A 19,918-nucleotide genomic window follows, 5' to 3' on the forward strand; every position below is an offset into this window, starting at 1 on the left:
TTAAAAGGGACGGTCGGGATTTTGGTCATACTTTGAACATTCTTCCACTACAATCAGCTACAGAGGGGGGACGCACACAGTTACACCACTCAAGTCTGAAGCACACTTTACTCTGAATTATCATCATAGGAAAAAATGGTAGGGAAGGGACGAAAGGACTAGGGCTTGGATTCTTCATCTTCTGGTCTTGTTGAAACCAAGAATGCGATATCTGCTCACCCTTCAAAGAGTTCACTAACTTTGCTCTTAAAATCCCTTCCAACACCCGCCGAAGACTGTTTCAGCGTTTCCAAATACGCCGTGTAGGCTTGAGTAACATGCTCCGAGATGTTATCACGGAGCTTGGACCGAAGAACTGGGCACGGCACCTTCCAGTTCATCTGAGAGTTGCAGGTTTCCTTGAAAGCAGAATCGAAACTCTGCAAGCGGCGTGCGTTTGTGTGGAAGATACTGAGGAGCCCGGGCCGAAGTAATTTATGAGGGGGGCTTGCTGCAGCCGTCAGATAAGACGTGACCTGTTCCCATGTCGAGGACATGTAATCCCTCATGTGCATATCAAAGTCATCCCTGCGCTGCTTAAGCCACTCAGATCCGACGATCAGCTTTATATCCGAATGCTCCATCTCCTGGATTATGAAGTTAGCATTGTTCATCAAGAACAAACACCGGAGTCCCTCAGAAGCATATAATCTAGACCTTTGTTCAATAACTTTATTCAGGTCACCAACAAGCCCACATACCAGACGACCTGTCAAGCTTATTCCCTCAAACAACAGCAGACCGGTGTTCCCCTTTGAGAAAAACAGATCGCTGTTCTGACGATAGTCCAAAATGGTATCAAGTGAGCCAGCATGATTTATCAGCATTCTGATGTATCTCATGACGTACCCGGTTATCAGCAAGATGCTTCCGTCCTGTGCTACCTTCTGTGAGCTGTAGTTCTGGATCAACTCTTTAAACTCCCGAAGTATTCCCCTGGCAGAATCATTCAGTACCGTGTGGACGCTGTCGATTCTACTGAGAACATCTGAAGGGAAAACTTTCTTGAGAGAGGGAGTTGAATCAACAATTGCTCTGCACATGTATAATGTACAGAATAGCTTCTCTGGTGACTTCCTCACCTTAGCAACAGCTGACGCAACTTCGAGAAATCGATCTATAAGTTTCTCTGCAATTATAAAAATCTTGTCGGGTGTGAGCCCATTGTATTTGAAGCAGTTCTGCTTAACGAGTTGCAGCACTATGTTGAGAACGCTAACAATATGCTCAAATGCTGCAGGCCAGGCCTTGATGGTCTTCCAGTATTCCTCCCCGCAATTCTCGGGGTCTGCTCCGAGCACCGAATCTATGCCGCCAATAAACTGGCACCTACTCACTATCTCAGAGTATTTGGATTGAAACGCCTGGTGCATTTCATGTGAATCTCTGACCAAATTCAGGTAGCCAGTTAGCTCCCTGAAAGTATCAATTGATTCACCAAGAATAGCAGTGAGCCTGCTATCACCAACTATGGAGCCAGCGATCTCAAGAGAGGGGTCATCCAGTTGTGAAGGGTCCAAACTATCGGGTGTGCTCCAGGAATCACATAAAATGGAGGGAGAAGATGGTGTGCTCCACATGAAAGGAGACGGGCTGCTGTTGCTGCTGCAAGAGAGGGAGAGGCGGCGACTGCTTATGGAAAAAGGTGTCCCTTTTGTCTCAAAAGCAAAGACACTGCCATCATGTTGACTGCACAAAAGGAAGGCGCTGTGTGAGAAATATTTCCTTGATTGCACTAACGTGCAGCTATTCTGAGGCCTTATTGAAAACGATTTACTTGAAATCTACCCATCGGTACCTAACAGAGATGAGCGTGCCTTTATGCATAAACAAGATATTGCAGGACGGGTCAGCTCCTTTCTTCAAAGCTGCTGCTAAGTTTCTCTTCGATCTATTTACCCTGTGACAGAAGATGCAAGTTCCTCACTAAATAACCACAGGAAGTAGAAGAACCTCAGCAGCTTGTAAAATACGCACCAACTTTTGCCAATACCAACGATGATCAGTGTGGTGATCTTATGTTCCGCAATGAGTTCCAGAAGCCCAGCTGACACATTGTCGTTCTCGGTCATCAGCGTCTCTGCTTGAATCTAGAAGAAAAAATTATGGCACTATTAATTTATAGCTCACCAGAGCATTCCACTAAGAGAAAATGATTCTTGATTCATCACTCGCCTCTGCTCTAGTACAGATTTCCTTGTACCCCTCTAAGGCTTGGAGAGCCTGATCCCTCTGTTCATCCCTATAGCCCTTGACAATATTATCTTTCAATATGCTTGCATGTACGGTACCACCCACTGAAACAAATTGTGATAAATGATGTCAAAACCGGGAAATGTATAACCATGTAACTTCTCTACTAATCATACAGAGAGTTTCAGTAAGGAGAGTTTCTTACTGGTTGGGATTGGGATCATCATTGCCGGCCGGTGGATATGGACAAGGACTACTTTTCTCTGCGGTCGAACAAGTTGCAAAGCCTGTTGCAGTTTGTGACCATCCTCCATGGACAACACCAGGTGTACCTTCTCTTCTTCCCCACTTGCTTCTGGTGCTAAAACTGCCTGCAGCAGCTGCATCGTCCGGCGCTCCATATCCGCTACCATATCTCCAAACTAGATTCTGTTTTTTCAACATCTAAAGGAGCTGCTGATGATATCAGTGGCGGACCCAGCAGGGTAGCACGGTAGTCCTAGGACTACCCTAAATTTTGTGATTTCCTTTAGTACTTATTAATAATTTAACAAACTTTTATGTAAAATATAGGAAATATTAACACATGTACTTGTTTGGACTACCCAAGATTAAAATCTTGGTTCCGCCACTGGATGATATGTTTATATTAGAGGCCGGCCGTTTCTCCTTGTTCCACTCACTATTTTCTATGTTACATTCTTGTTCACTAGGGAATGATTCTACAACGATGACTGGTGATGAAGTCTCTTTCAGGGTAGTAAGAAACAGAAGGTAACTCCAATGAACAACCAGAGCCAACAAAACAAACAAGGCAACAAAGATTGGGCTCATTATATGGTTTAAAAATAACAAAGCTTGGGTTTTTTTTTTTATGGGGATCATGCCATCCCCATGCTTTGTACAGCTTTTTATTTATTTTTATTAATTTTAATATACTACCACAGTGGGGGTCTCCCCTGCTGTACAGTTCAAAAAAAAAAGCTTGGTACACATGTTAAGATAACACTCCTCACTACATTAACAAATGTAAATTTTAGTTTGTAGCTTCAGTACCTGGAAGAAGGAAAATATTGTTATTGTTGTTTTAGCTCTCATGTCTTTATCCTCCACGCTTGCTGCCTTCGGTTCTATGCCTGAAAATATCAACATGTAGACCATCCCAACTGAAAATACAAAGGTCTGCAAACTAGAACCTTGTACATCCGACACAGGGGATAGTCTATAAACTTCTCGAGCATTATAAATTGGGCGTATTCCATAACAATTCTGTCAGGTCCATTTTTCACAGGATCTAAATAATTTGTAGATATTACCTATCAAGAGTAAGAAAGTTGACCAGACATATTCTAAAATGGTATATGAAGAGAAGGAAGTATGTATTTACATAAGTATTCCTTTAGTTAAGCTGAAGCTGGTACACAGTTCATCATTTATAGATTATAGGGACAAAAATTTCAAGGACAAAAGAAAAAAAGACACAACATCTGAAGGCTCTACTACACTGCTTTCTTCATTTGTTTTCTCCTTTCCACCGCAAGAAATATTCATCCTTCAAACAATTCGTTGATTTTGCTCTTCAACCCCAGCTTAAAATCTGCAGCAGTATCCCTTCCAAATTGTTTTAAACTTTCCAGGTGTGCATGGTAGACTGGAGTAACAAACTCCATCATTTTTACACGAAGCTCTTCACGGAGAACTGGACAGGGTACCTTCCAGCACATCTGAGTGTTACAAGTTTCATTGAATGACCAAGTAAAATTCTGCAGGGGAGTCGGACCGGCAGACAGGAAACTTAGAACATTTGTCCTAAGCCTTTTACTAGGTGATAAGCTTTTTACAGTCAACAAATTCGTAACTGGTCCCCATGCTGCAGTTAGGTAACCCTTCATGTATTCCTTGATACAGTACTGGCGTTTTCCAATCCACCTGGATCCTACAATTAACCGTACATCTGATTGCTTGATTTCCTGTAGTATGAAATGTGTTGTTCATCAAAAACAAGCACTGGAGTTCTTTAGAAGACAGTAACTTGGAATGTTTCTCAAGCACTATATCCAAGTCAGCAATAAGCCCAGATACTAATCGACATGTTGAGTTCATTCCCTCAAATGTCAACAGATCATCACTGTGACCATGTCCTAGAATGGTATCAAGTGAACTCCTATGCTTTACTAGCAACTTGATGTACCTCATGAGATACCCAGTGAGTGCCATGATACCTCCTCCATCCTGCACTGCTGTTTGTGAGCTATAAGTTTGAATCAATATTTTAGCCTCTTTAACTATTTCCCTCGCAGAGTCATTCAGTTTAGCAAGAAGGCCCTCAGCATCTCTACTGATAGACTCTGTATGGAACACATTCCTGAGAGTGGGGATGACATCCGCGAGTGATGTGTAAATGTTCAATATGCAGAAGAGCTTCTCGGGTGGCTCCCTGATCTCATGGGCACAGATAGCTGAAGCAACAGTGAACAGACGAGTCAAAGGTTTTCTTGCTGCTTCTAAAAGATCTTCATGTATAAATCCATCACATGAAAGATGCTTCTGCTTGAGTTGCATGTGCAATGTGTTGATAATACTGACAATATAATCCAACACTGCAGGCCAGCTCCTCATGTACTTCCAGTGTGCTTTCCCCAAATTTTGGCAGTCTAAACCAAGAACAGAGCCAAAGCCACCAATGAAATCACACCTGGCTAAGATGTCACAGTATTTGGAATGAAATTCGTGGTACAAATCTCTTGAGTTCTCCGCAGAAATTCGCCAGCTAACTAGCTCCTTGAAAGTGCCAAGTGACTTGAGACCAATTATGGCGTCGAACCTGTTGTCACTGAATATGTGTGTAGGATTGATATCAAGAGAAGGATCATCCAACTGTTCTGCATCAAAGGTGTTGGCTGTGCTACGAGAGTTGAAGAATGAAGAGGATTTACTGGTGGTGGTGTTGCTGCTGCCTGAAAAGTGGAAGCCTCCCAAAGAAGACATCTCATTTTTTCTGGCTGTGCAGACATCAACACGCTGATGCCCGTTAAATATCAAATGTGTAAGAGAAATATTGACAGTTCTTTACAGAAAAGAACATGATTTTTTCGGTTCAAAGAGATGCTAAAAATGCTACTAAGATTTCCCTATGACAAAACAATTGGCCAAAAACTAATTTTATGCTTGTAGGGTGGCATAACCAAAGATTTTGACTTGGCAAAAAAGAAAGGCACAGTTGATCTTGTATCTAGAGATCAAGAAAAGTGGGCATGTGTAACTTCATTTATGAGATTTCTACACGTCATGCTTTCAGGTTTTACATGTCAACATCGGTATTTCTTTAATAATATGTCAGAACTAAGTGGTTGTTGAAAAGAAGCTATGTGATAAAAGAACAGGAAATTTACCTGCTTGAAATGAGACTCCCTTCATGGAGATACAGAATGTTGCATGAAGGATTAGCTTGTTTTTCCAAAATGATTGCTGTCTTGCTCTTCCCGTCATGTCTTTTTGTATCAAGGATGGGTGGTCCCATAAAACAAGTCAAAGAATCAAACTGGAGTGATGTTCCATATTTCTCACTAGCAAGTTGCAGATGTTTCTTGTATAGTAGTAAGTTTAGCATACCTGTTTTTGGCTCCCATGATGAGTGTGGTAATCTTATGCTTGTTGATGAGCTCCAAAATTGCAAGAGCAACATCATGTTTGTCAATAATCAGCATCTTTGCTTGGACCTAAATAACATAGATGAAAGAGTGTACTTTTTGCAGAAAAATGGAAACATTGAAGGCATCCTGATTCAGCATTCACCTTACAGTTTTGCAAGCACTTCTTCAAGGAGATCTTAATATTGTCCCTCTCATCTTTCCGATAATCGCGAACAAGATCTTCCCTTAACATACTTGCAACCATTGGAGCTCCCAGTCCCACTGAAAATAATGGCTATAGAATTTAAGAGGTATAATGCATATCCAGTAAAAATAAATGTTAGGTCCAGTGAAGTGACCCAGCCATGAACGGTGCAGTTCTTACCATGTAGGATTGTTGTGGCTGGCCTGTAGATGTGGAGAACGACTAATGGTTTCTGGGGTGGAATGAAGTTTTTAGCCCATAGCAGGAAAAACTCGCACTGCTTCTCGTCATTCCCCACTGCCAGGTACACCTTCTCCGTGGCAGGTCGGGAAACAAAGGCCATCTGATCTGACCTGTCTCATGCATCAGATCAGATGGCCTTTGTTTTCTTCAATGGATTTATGTGCAACATCCTTGCAGTGGTTAGATGTAATCTCCTCATGCGCTTCCTTTGCATAAATAGCTTGCAATCTCTTGTTCGTGTTCCCCAATGCCTTTCTCAGTTGCAGATTCTTGAGACAAAGGAATCATTCTGTAAGGATGGAGTAGGGACGAAGTTTCTGCCAGGTTGCTGTGAAACAAAAGATAGCCCCAAAACTCAATGAGACAAACTCAACCAACCTCGCCAAAGTTACCTACAAGGGATTCGCAAGCAAAGCCAAAATTTACTGCCTGGAAAATCAGGTAGTAAATTGGTACAATATCACTTTTGTCACAGTGGACTAAATGTCAAACAGTAACTGAAATTTCGAGGCCCTCAAAAGGAAGGTACTTAGCCAAGAATCCACAAAATAGAAAAACAAGAACTCCAAGTGGCACTGATTTCTACGGAAGGACGCAAGATGCATAACTGGAGGGGAAAAAAGGCTCTTGCATATAATATTCCCCTCTAATCTCAGTTGCCCGTGAGTCTCTTGTGTGATAAACAAAGTGTGGGATCGGGACGAGCGACCAGAGGGGGTGAATGAGAGCCAATAAAAATCTCTCCGAAAAGGCTAACTCCAATCCACTACCAAAACACCTCTCTTCTAATCGCCAAGATGACACGAGTCAACTGGTGACATGCTCATCTTAGGAACGATTAGGCAAAACTTGACGCCCGACCCGGTATTCTTAAAAAAGAGGGGAAGCAGAACCAAGTCAAGATGATATGGGTCGCCCCTTCTTCTTGCGCCAAAGATCTTACCATTTCCGAAGGAACTGGGGCTACATTTCTTTTCAATTTCCATTCAAGAATTTCTATCTGTTTCCACGCCCTTTTTTTGAGACCTCGAAACATGAAATGGACAAATTCCTTCTCTTAGGAACACATACAAGAAAAAGGATAATGGTAGCCCTCCCATTAACTACATCATTTTCATTTATGAATTTCATAGTAATAGAAATCCATGTCCTACCGAGACAGAATTTTGAACTTGCTATCCTCTTGCCTAATAGGCAAAGATTGACCTCTGCAGAAAGACTGATTCATTCGGATCGATATGAGGACCCAACTCCGTTGCATTGCCAGAATCCATGTTCCATATTTGAAGCAGGTTGACCTCTGTGCTTCTCTCATGGTACAATCCTCTTCCTGCGGAGCCCCCTTTCTCCTCGGTCCACAGAGAAAAAATGTAGAACTGGTGCCGACAGTTTATCACGGAAGAAAGAACTCACAGAGCCGGGATCGCTAACTAATAGAATAGTACTACTAACTAATATTAATATATAGAAATAGATATCTAGAAATAGAAACGAACTAATATATAGATAATCGAAATTAAAAAGAACTGTCTTTTCTGTATACTTTCCCCGTTCTATTGCTACTGCGGGTCTTATGCAATCGATCGGATCATATAGATATCCCTTCAAGACAACATAGGTCATCGAAAGGATCTCGGACGACTCACCAAAGCACGAAAGCCAGTTAGAAAATGGATTCCTATTTGAAAAGTGCCTAACCACATGGATAAGCTCACATTAACCCGTCAATTTTGGATCCAATTCGAGATTTTTCTTGGGAAGTTTCGGGACGAAATTGGAATAATATCGATTCATACAGAGGAAAAAGTTCTCTATTGATGCAAACGCTGTACCTAGAGGATAGGGATCAAGCGAAAGCAAGCAAAACGCAATTTACTTGAGCAAGGCACAACATAGCGGAAGCAAAGATTAAGCAAAAAACGCCGAAAGCTCGAGACTAAGCGGAAGCAAACTCAAGGCAATCTGCTCAAGCAACACTATCACAAAAGGTTCACTTAACCAAGGCTGCAAGATTTAATCAACCAAGACATGAAGATATAATTCAATCCTAAGGATTTAAGATGATCAAAAGTTGTGGTCAATTAATAGTTGCAGTCAAATCATATGTCCCGTTTGGTTTCTTTGTGCTATTCCTAGCACGAATTTTGTTTTGCATGCATGAAGTACTAAACGAAGTTTATTTGCAAAACATTTTCACGGATGGGTGTAACTTTTCGCGACGAATCTAATAACGGTAATTAATTGATGATTGTCTACAGTAATACTACAGTAATCATTCTCTAATCGTGCGGTCGAATGCCTCATTAGATTCGTCTCGCAAAGTAGCAGGGGTTGTGGAGTTAGTTTTGCAAACTGACTTTATTTAATAGCCCTAATTATTGATCAAAATTTGTGCTACATGTACTAGGGCCCAAATCAAACAGGGCCTGCAAGACAAAGCATTTAGATTAAAACTAAAAGGATCGGACCAATTGCCGTCCAAGCAAGCAAGTTAATATTGAATAAAAGAATTAACAGTTGCTTTACTATAGCATGAAAATGATGGCTCGATAAATTAATCACTTGCTCCTCTGAATCGATTCAGTGCAAACCTGTTCAATGCAGCATGAACCGGCTGCCTCACCTGCAGGCGTGCGAACTAGCTCAGCTGTGCTGCTGCGGACCTTGCACGTGTCCACGAGCTGCTTGGGCTGTGTGCACTTCTCTCACGCTGGCCAGCGGGCCGTGCCTGAGCTGGACTGCCGCTGGCACTGGCCGCTCCAGCCTGCTGGTAGCGCGTGGGCCGCTGCCCCGCACAGGCCTGCCAGCAGCGCCACCAGCGCTAGTATCTGAGCTGGGCCACCAGCCGAGCGCCGGCCTGCACGAGCCTGCAGCTGGGCCGTGTGCGTGCCCCTGACCTGCTGCTGGCTCTTGCGCGTGCTGCGCGTCTGCACGAGCTCGTCGTGCTCAGGTCGCCGAGCACAAGGCACGGCGTGCCTCCATGCGCCGCCGGCGCAGGCCGCCGCCGCTGGCCGCACCGCGCGAGCATGCCACGCCGCGCGCAGCGAGCCGCGCCGCGTTCCCCTCACTCCACTTGTGCTTGCGACGCACGCGGTTCCCTGCACACAAAAACAGAGAAGAACACACGCAAAAGAGCTCGACACTTTGGATCTAAAGTACTTCGTCAAAACTCAACGAATCGAGATAAAGTTTGAGGCATAGAATCGCCATAACTAGATCCAGCAGATCCGCGAAGAAATTTACGAAAAGATCAAGTATAACTCGTGAATCGAAAATCGTAAGGAAAATACCCCGAAAATCACCAGGGAAAAAAATGCTCGGGAGCACGAGGTTGAGCGCAAATTCGATGTTCGATTACTCCCGAGTCCCGGTTACAAACTACTCCTAGCATACTCAAAGCATAGATGGCCAAAAACTCAAACAAAGAGTCATATCTCTCTCAAACCCTAGCTCTCAAGATAAAAGAGAGGACCTTCAAATAAGAGAAATCAAAGAGGCGGTCTGCCCAATATCCTCTCCACGTATATATAGATACTCAGCAAATCTGAACACCCTTGCATGAAATGTACAACCTAAATACCTCTCAAAGGTAAAACCGTTATATATAGACACTCAGCAAATCTGAACACCCTTACATGAAATGCACAACCTAAATACCTCTCAAAGATAAAACCGTCCATCCTTTTTTCAGAGCATCGGACGGACCCCGACGCTGTTTCGCCTCTACGCAAGCTTCGTGATGGTGTCACGCGTCCTCCGACCCGACACCACCCGACGCACCGGACTCCCCCCCCCCCTTTTGAGCCACCAACCGGGAAACCCTTCTGCTCGTTGCTGCACGACATGGCTGAACCCCGGTTTTGACGCTAAACCGGTCAAACTTTCTTGCACGACGCCGCACGATGTGACTGAGTCTCCGGTTTGGAGGTCAAACCGCCGATGTTGACGCATGTCCAACCTCCCGCCGAGTCTTGATGCCTTCAAGTCTTTCGCGCTCCCACCGCATGGGCCACCTACAAGACTTGCCATTGCCTTCCCGCTCGACTTGGCCGACATCGTCTTCATCACCATGTACTCTTGCTCTTCCATGCACCATGTCAACCGCCCATGACTCCGCTCGACCTTCTCGGGTCCCTCAGTCCAAGCCTACTCGCATTCACCATTCACCGCCCTTGGTCATTTGGCATGAACCTTTCGCTTGGCTTTCACCATATGCCGTCAGCCGTCACATCGCATTCTACGTCTGCACATCACGAGTCAAGAGATACATCAAATTCACTTAATGTTATCCATCACTCATCATCCAAAAGTAACTACCATTGATCCTCACAAAGGGCAGAGTTATGCTCTACCAATGAGGTAGCAACAGACTCTTGCTAACGCTACCTATGAAGCGCTTTTAACAAACCTGAACTTGGCAGCTTGTGTCATGCACGCAACTGCTTATGTGTGATAACACCTCTATGCAGAGTGCAGAGGATCCATGGAGCATGAGCTGGCTCTATTCCTCTTCTGTATGTCTCTTCTGAGGCTCTGGGCTTCAGGTTCCAGGCTTCTTAATAAACCCTTTTACAGTCCAGGCAGCACCATTTTCATTTTCTCAAACTCCATATTTCAGTTCTTCCAGGTACACATTGAGTTTAATTGTTTAAGTAGAATTTCGCATGTAGTGTATTCATGTAGCATGATTTGGCCAATTGTGTCTCATCTAACCTAAGGGTCGGCCTATACTCTATTCTACATGTAAACTAATAGCTAATGTATTCATCCTCTATTGACTGAATTGCACACCTTTCGGTGGTGGCAGTGATTGATATAAATGAGAATATTTAGTTTTAAACATTTACATACATGGGGTTCAGGTTTATTCAGGCTGGCATAAACTGCACAAAATTGTTGATTTGCCAAGATATACAGTAATTAGTCCTCATCTCCCTCGAGGACGGTGATCTCATTCTCCAAACACATCAATTGGATTTACTTCAGCTGCCTGGAGCCCTAAACTCCATCATGTTCTGGATTAACTGTAACGCTGAAGCGAAGTAACATATGAACAGATGAAGACATAGATATTTAATATTTCGGTTTCCCTGGTTCCCACACTTGAATGCTGCAGTAGTGCAGTGGATACCACATCCTCGTAGAGCTTGCAGATGATGCTTTGAAGCGAACAGGTGGTGAAAATATCCAGGGAACTGGAGCTGGCCATGATCTAAAACCTGAGATGCAATTGCAACACCAAGTATCCTCATGATTGTTTCCTTACAAAGCTTTGAAGAGAAGTCATCGATTCGAATTTAAGGCACTGCAATTATGTTTGCCGACATCCTATTGCAAATGTATACAGGACCTTAAGCACCAGCTTCATGTCCAAAATCCAAATCTCCATTCCACTGTCTTACTTCATTCAGCAAGACAGGTACCTAAAAGAGGTACAGGGAAGCTCAATTGTGAGAAATGACAAGGTTGAGAAACTAGATCTTAACAATACTAGTTAATGATGGGCATAAAACCATAACTTGAGGTTTGAAGCACTGTGGTAACATTGCAAGACGTCACATTACCAAAAAGGGAGAGAAGAATTATGGCTAAATGGCTCCCTCAGTGCAGCCACTTCACAACCACAGTAAAAAAAATCTGCTACCGTGTTTCAATGGAACTGCAGGGAATTGCTTTATCGAAATGAAAGATGGGACCAAGAGGGCCTTCTACAGAAGCAACTGCCTTTTGTCTAATGAACCATGGCCTCCAAGCCACCAATGCAGACATCAGATACCAAGGACACTAAGGAACTGGCAAGCTGGGAGAGCAGTCTTCATAGAACTACCTAGCATTTAGCTAAGCAGTATTCCAGAGGGCAATGCGGAAAAGATACTGGGCACAACATCGGTTTGAAAAATTATGTAGCGCCAAGGCATTGGATACCCAGAAGATAATGGAATCTTGCAGTAGGTCGAGTTTATTAGTAATGTCATTTCATGAGACTATTCTCCCCCAAACATACATAATAGATGTCTAATCTATGATGGGTTTTTTTCTCTAGAATTGGTAGTGTACACTGAGGTACTGATATACTCCCTACTCTCTTTTTTTTGCAAGGCTTATTTCCTTTTGTTAGCACAAACCTTTGACCAACAGATACTCTATTAATGCATAATGTTTGTGACACAAAATTGATGTTATGACCAGTATTCTAAAACCAAAATTGATGTTAAGAGATCGGTATTCGAAAATACTTTCTTATGATTAAAACGGTGTCATGTAAATGAAATATTAATGGAGTAGTCATTGGTCAAGGTAATATGAGGAGAGGCAGGGGCCGGCCGAAGTTGACATGGGAAGAAACAATTAGAAGAGACTTGAAAGACTGGAGTATACCTAGGGATTTGTCCTTGGATAGGAGTGCTTGGAAAGCCGCGATTCACGTGCCAGAACCATGAATAATGGTCTTTGTTGGGTTTCAACTCTAGCCTACCCCAACTTGCTTGGGATTAAAAGGCTTTGTTGATGTTGATGTTGATGTAGTCATTGGTCAAGGTCTTGTCCTAACGAAACGAAATAAACCTTCTAAAAATGAAGGGAGTACTATCTATTGTCCATTATTACTAAAAAAAGTGATATGAATGGTTTAGTCGCTCTCCGAAAAAGAAAATGGTGCCAGAAATACTCAAATGAGAAAATATCCATCCCTCAATCTAGTGGACTCTAATTACAATTAGACCATAAAAATCAAGTTCAATATTCAAACCTATTAAATACAAATGGTAAGCAAAAAAGTAGTGTTCATTAAGATTAGTTTTGAGGTGAAAAAGGTTAGGAACCTTTATTGTAATAGGACCATGCCAGTATGCCACACGATTGAATAAGCCAATTGACCTATTATTCCAATCATGCTTCAAACCAGGCTAGAACTACTGTACAGCTGTCACACCATGCCCTCGAGATAAAATAAGATCGACTCATGTTAACCGTTGTACAATAATTCTAAAATCATCATGCACTAGGACAATAAAAGGCAATCCAACAATGTAGTGTAATAGCATACCGTGCAAGAACAGATGGTATCACTTTAGTATACTGTGATCTGAGATAATGGCAATCTTTCCCACTCTGGACCGTTCCTCTCATGAAGCCACTGGGTCAACAATGGATGGCACCCAATCAAATGAAGAAATTCCAGGGACAATGGCATGTTTCTCGGTAGTGATTGAAACCCTGGGCAGTGCGAAATGCTCAGTTTGTTAAGAGATGTCATTCCTGTGAGCTCAGTTGGCAAGGACTCTGTCATAACTCTTGCGCACCTCTCAATGATCAAACTTTTTAGGAAAACAAAGCTTTCCAGGTTAGCCAAGGAGGAAAGCATCTGGCAATCCTGAAAGCACAAATGCCGGAGTGTTTCAAAATGCCTTGAACCTTCTGGCAAGAGAAAAGATGTGATATTCTGGCAGTCAATTATGTCTAATGAGGTGAGAGCAGTTAAGTGCTCCAAACACAAACTCAGCTGTTCATCATCCATGTTGAACTGTGATAGTCGCAGTTTTCTTAGTGAAGGTAACCACAATCCTTCAGCAAGTATCAAACCCCAACAACCTCTAATGTTTAGAACCTCAATAGCCTCAAGGTGTTTCTGATGCAAGAACCCTTCTCCCAACATGCTCGCAGACGAAATTTCCAAAACAAATTTACCTGATTTAGATGAACAGTAAGGGGTCAATTTGAGATTAGAAATCTTTTGAATTCCTTCTATCGTCACACTTTTTGTTGTAGGAGGAAGCAAGGGCACTTTGACCAATTTTGGACAGTTTAAGATCTTCAATTTACGCAGGCGAGGAAAATTTAAGTTGCTATTTCCTCCCGTCCAACTAATTAAGTTTGACATGTCATCAAATTCAAGATCCTTCAGTGATGGAAATGTCATAGTGCCACCACCATAGAATTCAATTCCAATTTGAGTAACAGAGGACATCTCCTTTAGGTGCAACACCTTCAGAGACGGAAGCTGTCCAAGTGGAGGAAGCAGCTTCCACCTTCTGCAGTTTGTCAGATACAAGGATTTTAGATCCGATAGAAATCCCACCTCAAAACTTTTTAGCTCCAGCCAGCTTGGTGATGATTTCCCCTTGTACCTTTTGATATGAAGCTCTTCAAGGTTTTTATGAGGTTGTAAGCATTGTAATACTTCAGCATCCATGGGGGGACCAAAAGCTGAACCTGCGGAGGTCCATTCAAGTTTCAGAATTTTAAGATGTTCCTTATTGGACAGTTGTGCATCGCAAGCTTCGTCCTCGCATTGAACATTTTCCAGATTCTTGATGTGAAGTAGACCATGGAGGTCTTTCATATTCTTCAACTCCTCTAAGGTATGCCCGCTTTCTGTTTTAACATGGAATTCGATAGACCCTTGAAGTTTAACGAGGCTACCAATACCTCTTATCATTGAAATGTACTTCAAATCTACGCCAAGATGCCGCAAGCTGACCAGCTGGTGCATACCCTCAGGCAATGCATCTAGTTGACACTTCTTTGGAATATCAAGAGTCTGGAGATGCAGTAACACGCTCACAGATTCAGGTAGCACCTTGATAGTACCAGGAAGTGCAATGTAACGCAGATGAATTAGATGACCAATTGCTTCAGGTAACTCAGATATAAGACATCCAGTGAGATCTAAAGTGCGTACATTCTTTACCTCTGAGAGAAAATCAACTGGGATAGTACTTGAGGTCATCAACGAATCTTTGTATACAATTAATGTCCGTAATCTTCTCAAGTCACATTGCTTCTTGAGGTGTGGGAGGAAGTTGCTTGAAACAGATATGTGTCTAACAGTTGAAGGTATGCTTTTGGACATGTTGCCTTCAACCCTTGCACAACCAGAGTGGGAAACCATTTGTGCCAAATCATGAATCAGGTCATGCATAACATAGTGCATTCTGTTTCCCTGCCTAAGAGTATGAAAGAATGATCTTGCCAACAGTTGTTCGAAATATTTCATGCCTAAATCCTCTAAGCTCCGTTTGAAATATTTCATACCTAAATCCTCCAAGCTCCCACTTTCAGTCTGAACGAAACCCTGTGCTATCCACATTCTGACCAATTTCTTGTGGTCAAACTTCCAGTTCTTTGGAAATATGCTGCAATACGAAAAGCAATACTGCAAATGCTGAGGGAGATGATAATAGCTCGATAAAAGTGTCGAGAAAATGTCATCATGAATATCTGTCCCTGAGATATTGTTCCACTCTCTTTCACTTCGAGTATTACTGAGCATCCCACCGATATGTCTGGCAGCAAGAGGGGATCCCTTAAGATTTAACGCTATTTTCTTCCCAATCTTCTGCAAACTTGGGTATTTACGACTATCCTCACTACCCAGCGCACACTTCATGAGCAGACACCAATTCTCTTCCAGTCCCAACCCACCCAACATCATTGGGATCCTCACACCTAGCATGTCAGCAACCACCTTCATTCGTGTAGTCACGACGATCCTGCTCCCTTGCTTCCCACGCTGCAGAGGAGCTAGGAGATTCCTCCACCTCTCCCTGTTGGCCGGCATGGTCATCTCCTTGTCATCCCAAACATCATCTAGGACAAGCAAGAACCTCCTCCCTGCAACAGCAGAATCCAGTAAATTTTGCAACCTGTCAAAATTCACTATCCCATCATAGTCCACCTTCCAATCTGCAGCGACCTGCAGGATCCCCCTAGTAAGACTCAAATCATCCACATGACTCGAGGCACACACCCACATCCGCAGATCGAAGTGCTCCAGAATTATTGGATGATGAAACGCCATCTGAGCAAGTTTTGTCTTGCCAATCCCACCATCTCCAACAATGCCAACAACCGGTACACTCTGGTTCCCGAATTGAGCAGAACCATTGCAACGAACTAACGTTTCAACCAGAAGGTTGAGCTCTCGTTGGCGGCCAAAGAATGCGTCGTCAGCCGGCATGATGGAGCTAGAGTTCCTGGCGAGCCGGTTCCCACGCTGCGGAGAGCCGGCCCCGTCGAGCCCGACGAGGGAGGCGATCCCGGCGTAGTCCGCGCAGGCGGTGGCGAGCTTGTCGAGGACGGAGGGCAACCGTTTGAAGGGGTGGTCGGAGCATACTGATACCAGGTGGCCGCAGACCGAGCCGGGGGTGACGAGGATGCTGCAGAGATCGGGGCTGGGTGCGGTGAGTGCATCCGCAAGGCTCCTGTAGTGGATTTCGTCGAGGATGTTGTCGGCGTCGTCCGCGGCGTCCTTGAGGCGATTGAGCCAGGCGAGGAGGGTGGTGTGGAGCGGGCGGCACCGGGCGCGCTCCACGGCGGAGGCATAGGCGCTGAGGCGGACGATGTAGTCCTGCAGGCGCTCGAGGTCGGCGGAGGCGGACCCCGAGGGGAGGTAGCGGAAGAGGTCGTCGGCGCAGGAGCGGATCCGGTCGCTCAGGCTGTTGAGAAACGGCGACAGCAGCCACCCCGCCGCCGCCGCCACCGCCGCCGAATAATTCATGGGAGTCTCCGGGGCTCGGCGAGGAGCTCGAGGGTGTCGAGGCGGCGCGGTGCGCTGGCTGGTTGGAGTGGAGTGGGAGGCGGAGGGGAGGAGCCATCGCCGCGCCGGGAAAGGGAGGAAATCGCGAGGCCGCGGCGTTGGAAACTACGAACGTTTCTGTCGTCTTGTTCGACGGAGGCGAAGGTTTCTAGGCTAGGGCCGTCGGCTGATTTTCATGGGCCCCCGGTCTTCTTTACGGGTTACCTTTGGGCCCTGATCTTGGACTGTTAGGCTAGGCCGTTGTTGAAGCGGTGTTGCAGCATTTGGAGGCCCAATGTGGTTGTGCCATTGGGGCCATCCTTCCTGTAGTAAATGTACAGTCAAATATGGACTGTTTCGTGATCTTTCTGCTTCGTTTCAAGTCTGAACTCGATGCAGATGCCGGAATTTACTTCGGTTTGATGTTTAAAAATAGAAAAACTGTGTTTAGATGCGAAAAATTTGTGAAAAGTAAAGCTGAAAAGCATTGTAGTATTTTTTGTTTGTATGTGGTAAATATTGTCCTACCATGGGCTAATTAGGCTCAAAAGATTCATCTCGCAACGTATATCCAAACTGTGCAATAATTTGTTTTGTTTACCCACATTTAGTGTTCTATGCATGCATCATTTGCTATATTTAATGTTTCGATGTGATGAAAAATTTGGAAACTTTGGAGGAACTAAACACAACCAAACAAAGATCTTGTGAATTAGCTCCCGATTCCATGCCGCATGCGGGTGAACCCGGAACAAAAGGAAATGCTGAACCAATTGAGGTCTACTGCACTAGAAATCAACGGAGCAGCACAGGATGGGAATCCGGCAGAACGAGAGGCAAAGCAGGTAGGCGGTCAGTGCCACGCGCGACCCGATGCTCCCACCGCTGGATCGGGTCGCCGCCACCGCATTTGGCCCGTGTTTAGATGTTTTGAAAAAAAAATACGATGAAATTTTATTAATTTGAAGTACTAAATGAAATTTATTTATAAAACTTTTTTGCACAGATGGTTTGTAAACCGCGAGACGAATCTAATGATGCTAATTAATCCATGATTAATCAATAATTAGCGGATGGTACTGTAGCTGTTGTAAATCATGGATTAAGTAGGCTCATTAGATTCGTCTCGCGATTTACAGCCCATCCATGCAAAAAGTTTTATAAATAGACTTCCTGGAGACGAGCGGCCACTGAAATACTCACAAAAGAGTGGGTGCTACCGGAGTCGCCCAAAATCAGAATGTCCTGTCCCTGAAGAGAGCCCATGAATCGCATTGTCTTGGGACCATCTGAGCCTGCGAGAGCATCCAAGGAGAGAGTGGCAAACAAGTGTGCCTGATCACTCGAAGTAGAAGAGCCGGGATATGTGTCTGCCGAATCGGACAGCCCAACATGATCACCCACATCCGAAGAGAGAAGGTCCATGAGTTCATGCACGACATGCAACTGTACTGTCGTCGCGCACTGATGACCCGGACGCCAATGCTCAGCGCACTTGTCGCAGAGACCGCGAGCGCGCCGATAGGCTTTGAGCGCCGCAAACTTGTCGACCGATGGCTTGCCGGAGTCGGCGGCATGCTTGTCGTCTGCTGAAACGAGGGATGGAGCAGGCGGCTTGTCCACGCGAGGCGGTGCCGGAAGTGGTAGAGGCCCTCTGGGAGGCGGCGGCCTCCACTGAAACCCATCATCAGGACGACGAGCATCCCGTCGAGACGCCGGACCGGCCACTTCCTCCTGCAACAAAGCGAGGGAACAAGCAATATCGAGAGTAGACGGTCTCTGAACTTGTACAACAGAACGAATGTCATCTCGCAAGCCATCCCGGAATCGAATGGTGTAATACATGGGATCAGTGGTATGTTCATAAGCAATGAGCTGGTCGACAAGTTCAGAGAATCGATCGACATAATCAGTGACTGTTGTGGTTTGGCGGATGTGGTAAAGCTGACGGATCAAGGATTCCTGTTGATCCCGACCAAAACGCTCAAGCAACATAGACGAAAATTCGGACCACGAACACTATTTAAGACGTTTGGCCACAGATTGGGACCAATGTGTGGCTGCACCATCGAGTTGATTCAGAGCAAGGTGAACCCAAAAACTGGAATCAACATAGTACATCTCAAAATAATCCTGACATCTAGAGATCCAGAGGCGGGGATTGTCGCCATCGAATCGGTGGAAGTGTAATTTGGGGAGTTTGCCGAGAAGCGGATTGTCCCGCGAGAAACCAGAGGACACCGGGGAGGGATGGGGGTGAGGGTTGGGGGATGAGTGAGAGGACGCACCCTTGACCGAGATGTGGGACTGGATCAGCACGGATCCGAATCCTTCATCCCGGGGTTGTGGATCAACACGGTGCCCATTGGGGCTGTCGATGCCGGTAGGAGCAGGTAGGCGCTCCATCGCCGACTGCGGGCTGGGGAAGATCGGAGGCTCCTGGACGGCGCGCTCGCGGAAGGAGCGATCCCAGAAGCGGGTGACCTTCCCGAGCTCGAGCTTGACGTTGTCGACGGTGGCTTCGATGCGCGGGCGCCAATCGTCGAACACCTGCGCCGCCTCCTCCTGGCGATCCAACCGAGCGCTCTGGGTGTGCTCGAGGTTGAGGAATCGTTGATCCCACTTGTCGTCGTGCTCGGAGAGGCCCTTGTGGAGGTCCTCTGAGAACCGCTGTTGCATCTCGTTGAGGACGAGCTTGACGGCGGGATCCATGGCACCGGCGCGCTTTTGGAGTCGGGTAAAGTGATCGTGAGGGGGAAGGGGATCCAGGACAGTGAATCTGATACCAGGATGTTAGCTACCGAGGAGAGAGGAGCGGATCAGAGGAAGAGTTCGCGAGAGGAAGAGAGGGAATTCGGTCGGAGGTCAGGTTACTCCATGAGAGAGTTGTTGTGTTTGTTCATACATGCCGGAGCTCTACTCCTTCTTTCCTCTTAAGCAAGGAACCCGTCAACGCGACGCGCACGCAGGCGCCAGCTCACTCACACCACTACTCGGGCCGAATCCACTCACGGCCAGATACACACATGTTTGGAAGCTTGGGCCGAGATGAGCACCGAGGCCTAGTTGGATCAGAGTCAGTCTCAGGAA

The 19,918-nt window shown here is 45.1% G+C and overlaps 2 protein-coding genes across 2 annotated transcripts; both read right to left on the bottom strand.

Annotated features, from left to right (window-relative positions):
* On the bottom strand, positions 1-8,897 carry LOC120675107. The gene is made up of 11 exons (XM_039956197.1): positions 6,250-8,897; positions 6,028-6,146; positions 5,845-5,951; positions 5,625-5,723; positions 4,055-5,260; positions 3,289-3,421; positions 2,438-2,654; positions 2,215-2,336; positions 2,017-2,129; positions 1,838-1,939; positions 1-1,728 (listed from the first exon to the last, which is right to left on the bottom strand). The coding sequence occupies exons 1-11, from the start codon at positions 6,410-6,412 to the stop codon at positions 216-218; spliced, it is 3,894 nt and encodes a 1,297-aa protein (XP_039812131.1). The 5' UTR covers positions 6,413-8,897; the 3' UTR covers positions 1-215.
* Positions 8,898-11,056: 2,159 nt separating this feature from the next.
* On the bottom strand, positions 11,057-16,971 carry LOC120675663 (disease resistance protein RGA2-like). The gene is made up of 2 exons (XM_039956868.1): positions 13,358-16,971; positions 11,057-11,735 (listed from the first exon to the last, which is right to left on the bottom strand). Exon 1 carries the CDS (start codon positions 16,808-16,810, stop codon positions 13,382-13,384), a length of 3,429 nt encoding a protein of 1,142 aa, XP_039812802.1. The 5' UTR covers positions 16,811-16,971; the 3' UTR covers positions 11,057-11,735; positions 13,358-13,381.
* Between the last annotated feature and the right edge of the window lie 2,947 nt (positions 16,972-19,918).

The sequence above is a fragment of the Panicum virgatum genome, chromosome 5N, assembly GCF_016808335.1.
Source record: "Panicum virgatum strain AP13 chromosome 5N, P.virgatum_v5, whole genome shotgun sequence".
Lineage (NCBI taxonomy): Eukaryota > Viridiplantae > Streptophyta > Magnoliopsida > Poales > Poaceae > Panicum > Panicum virgatum.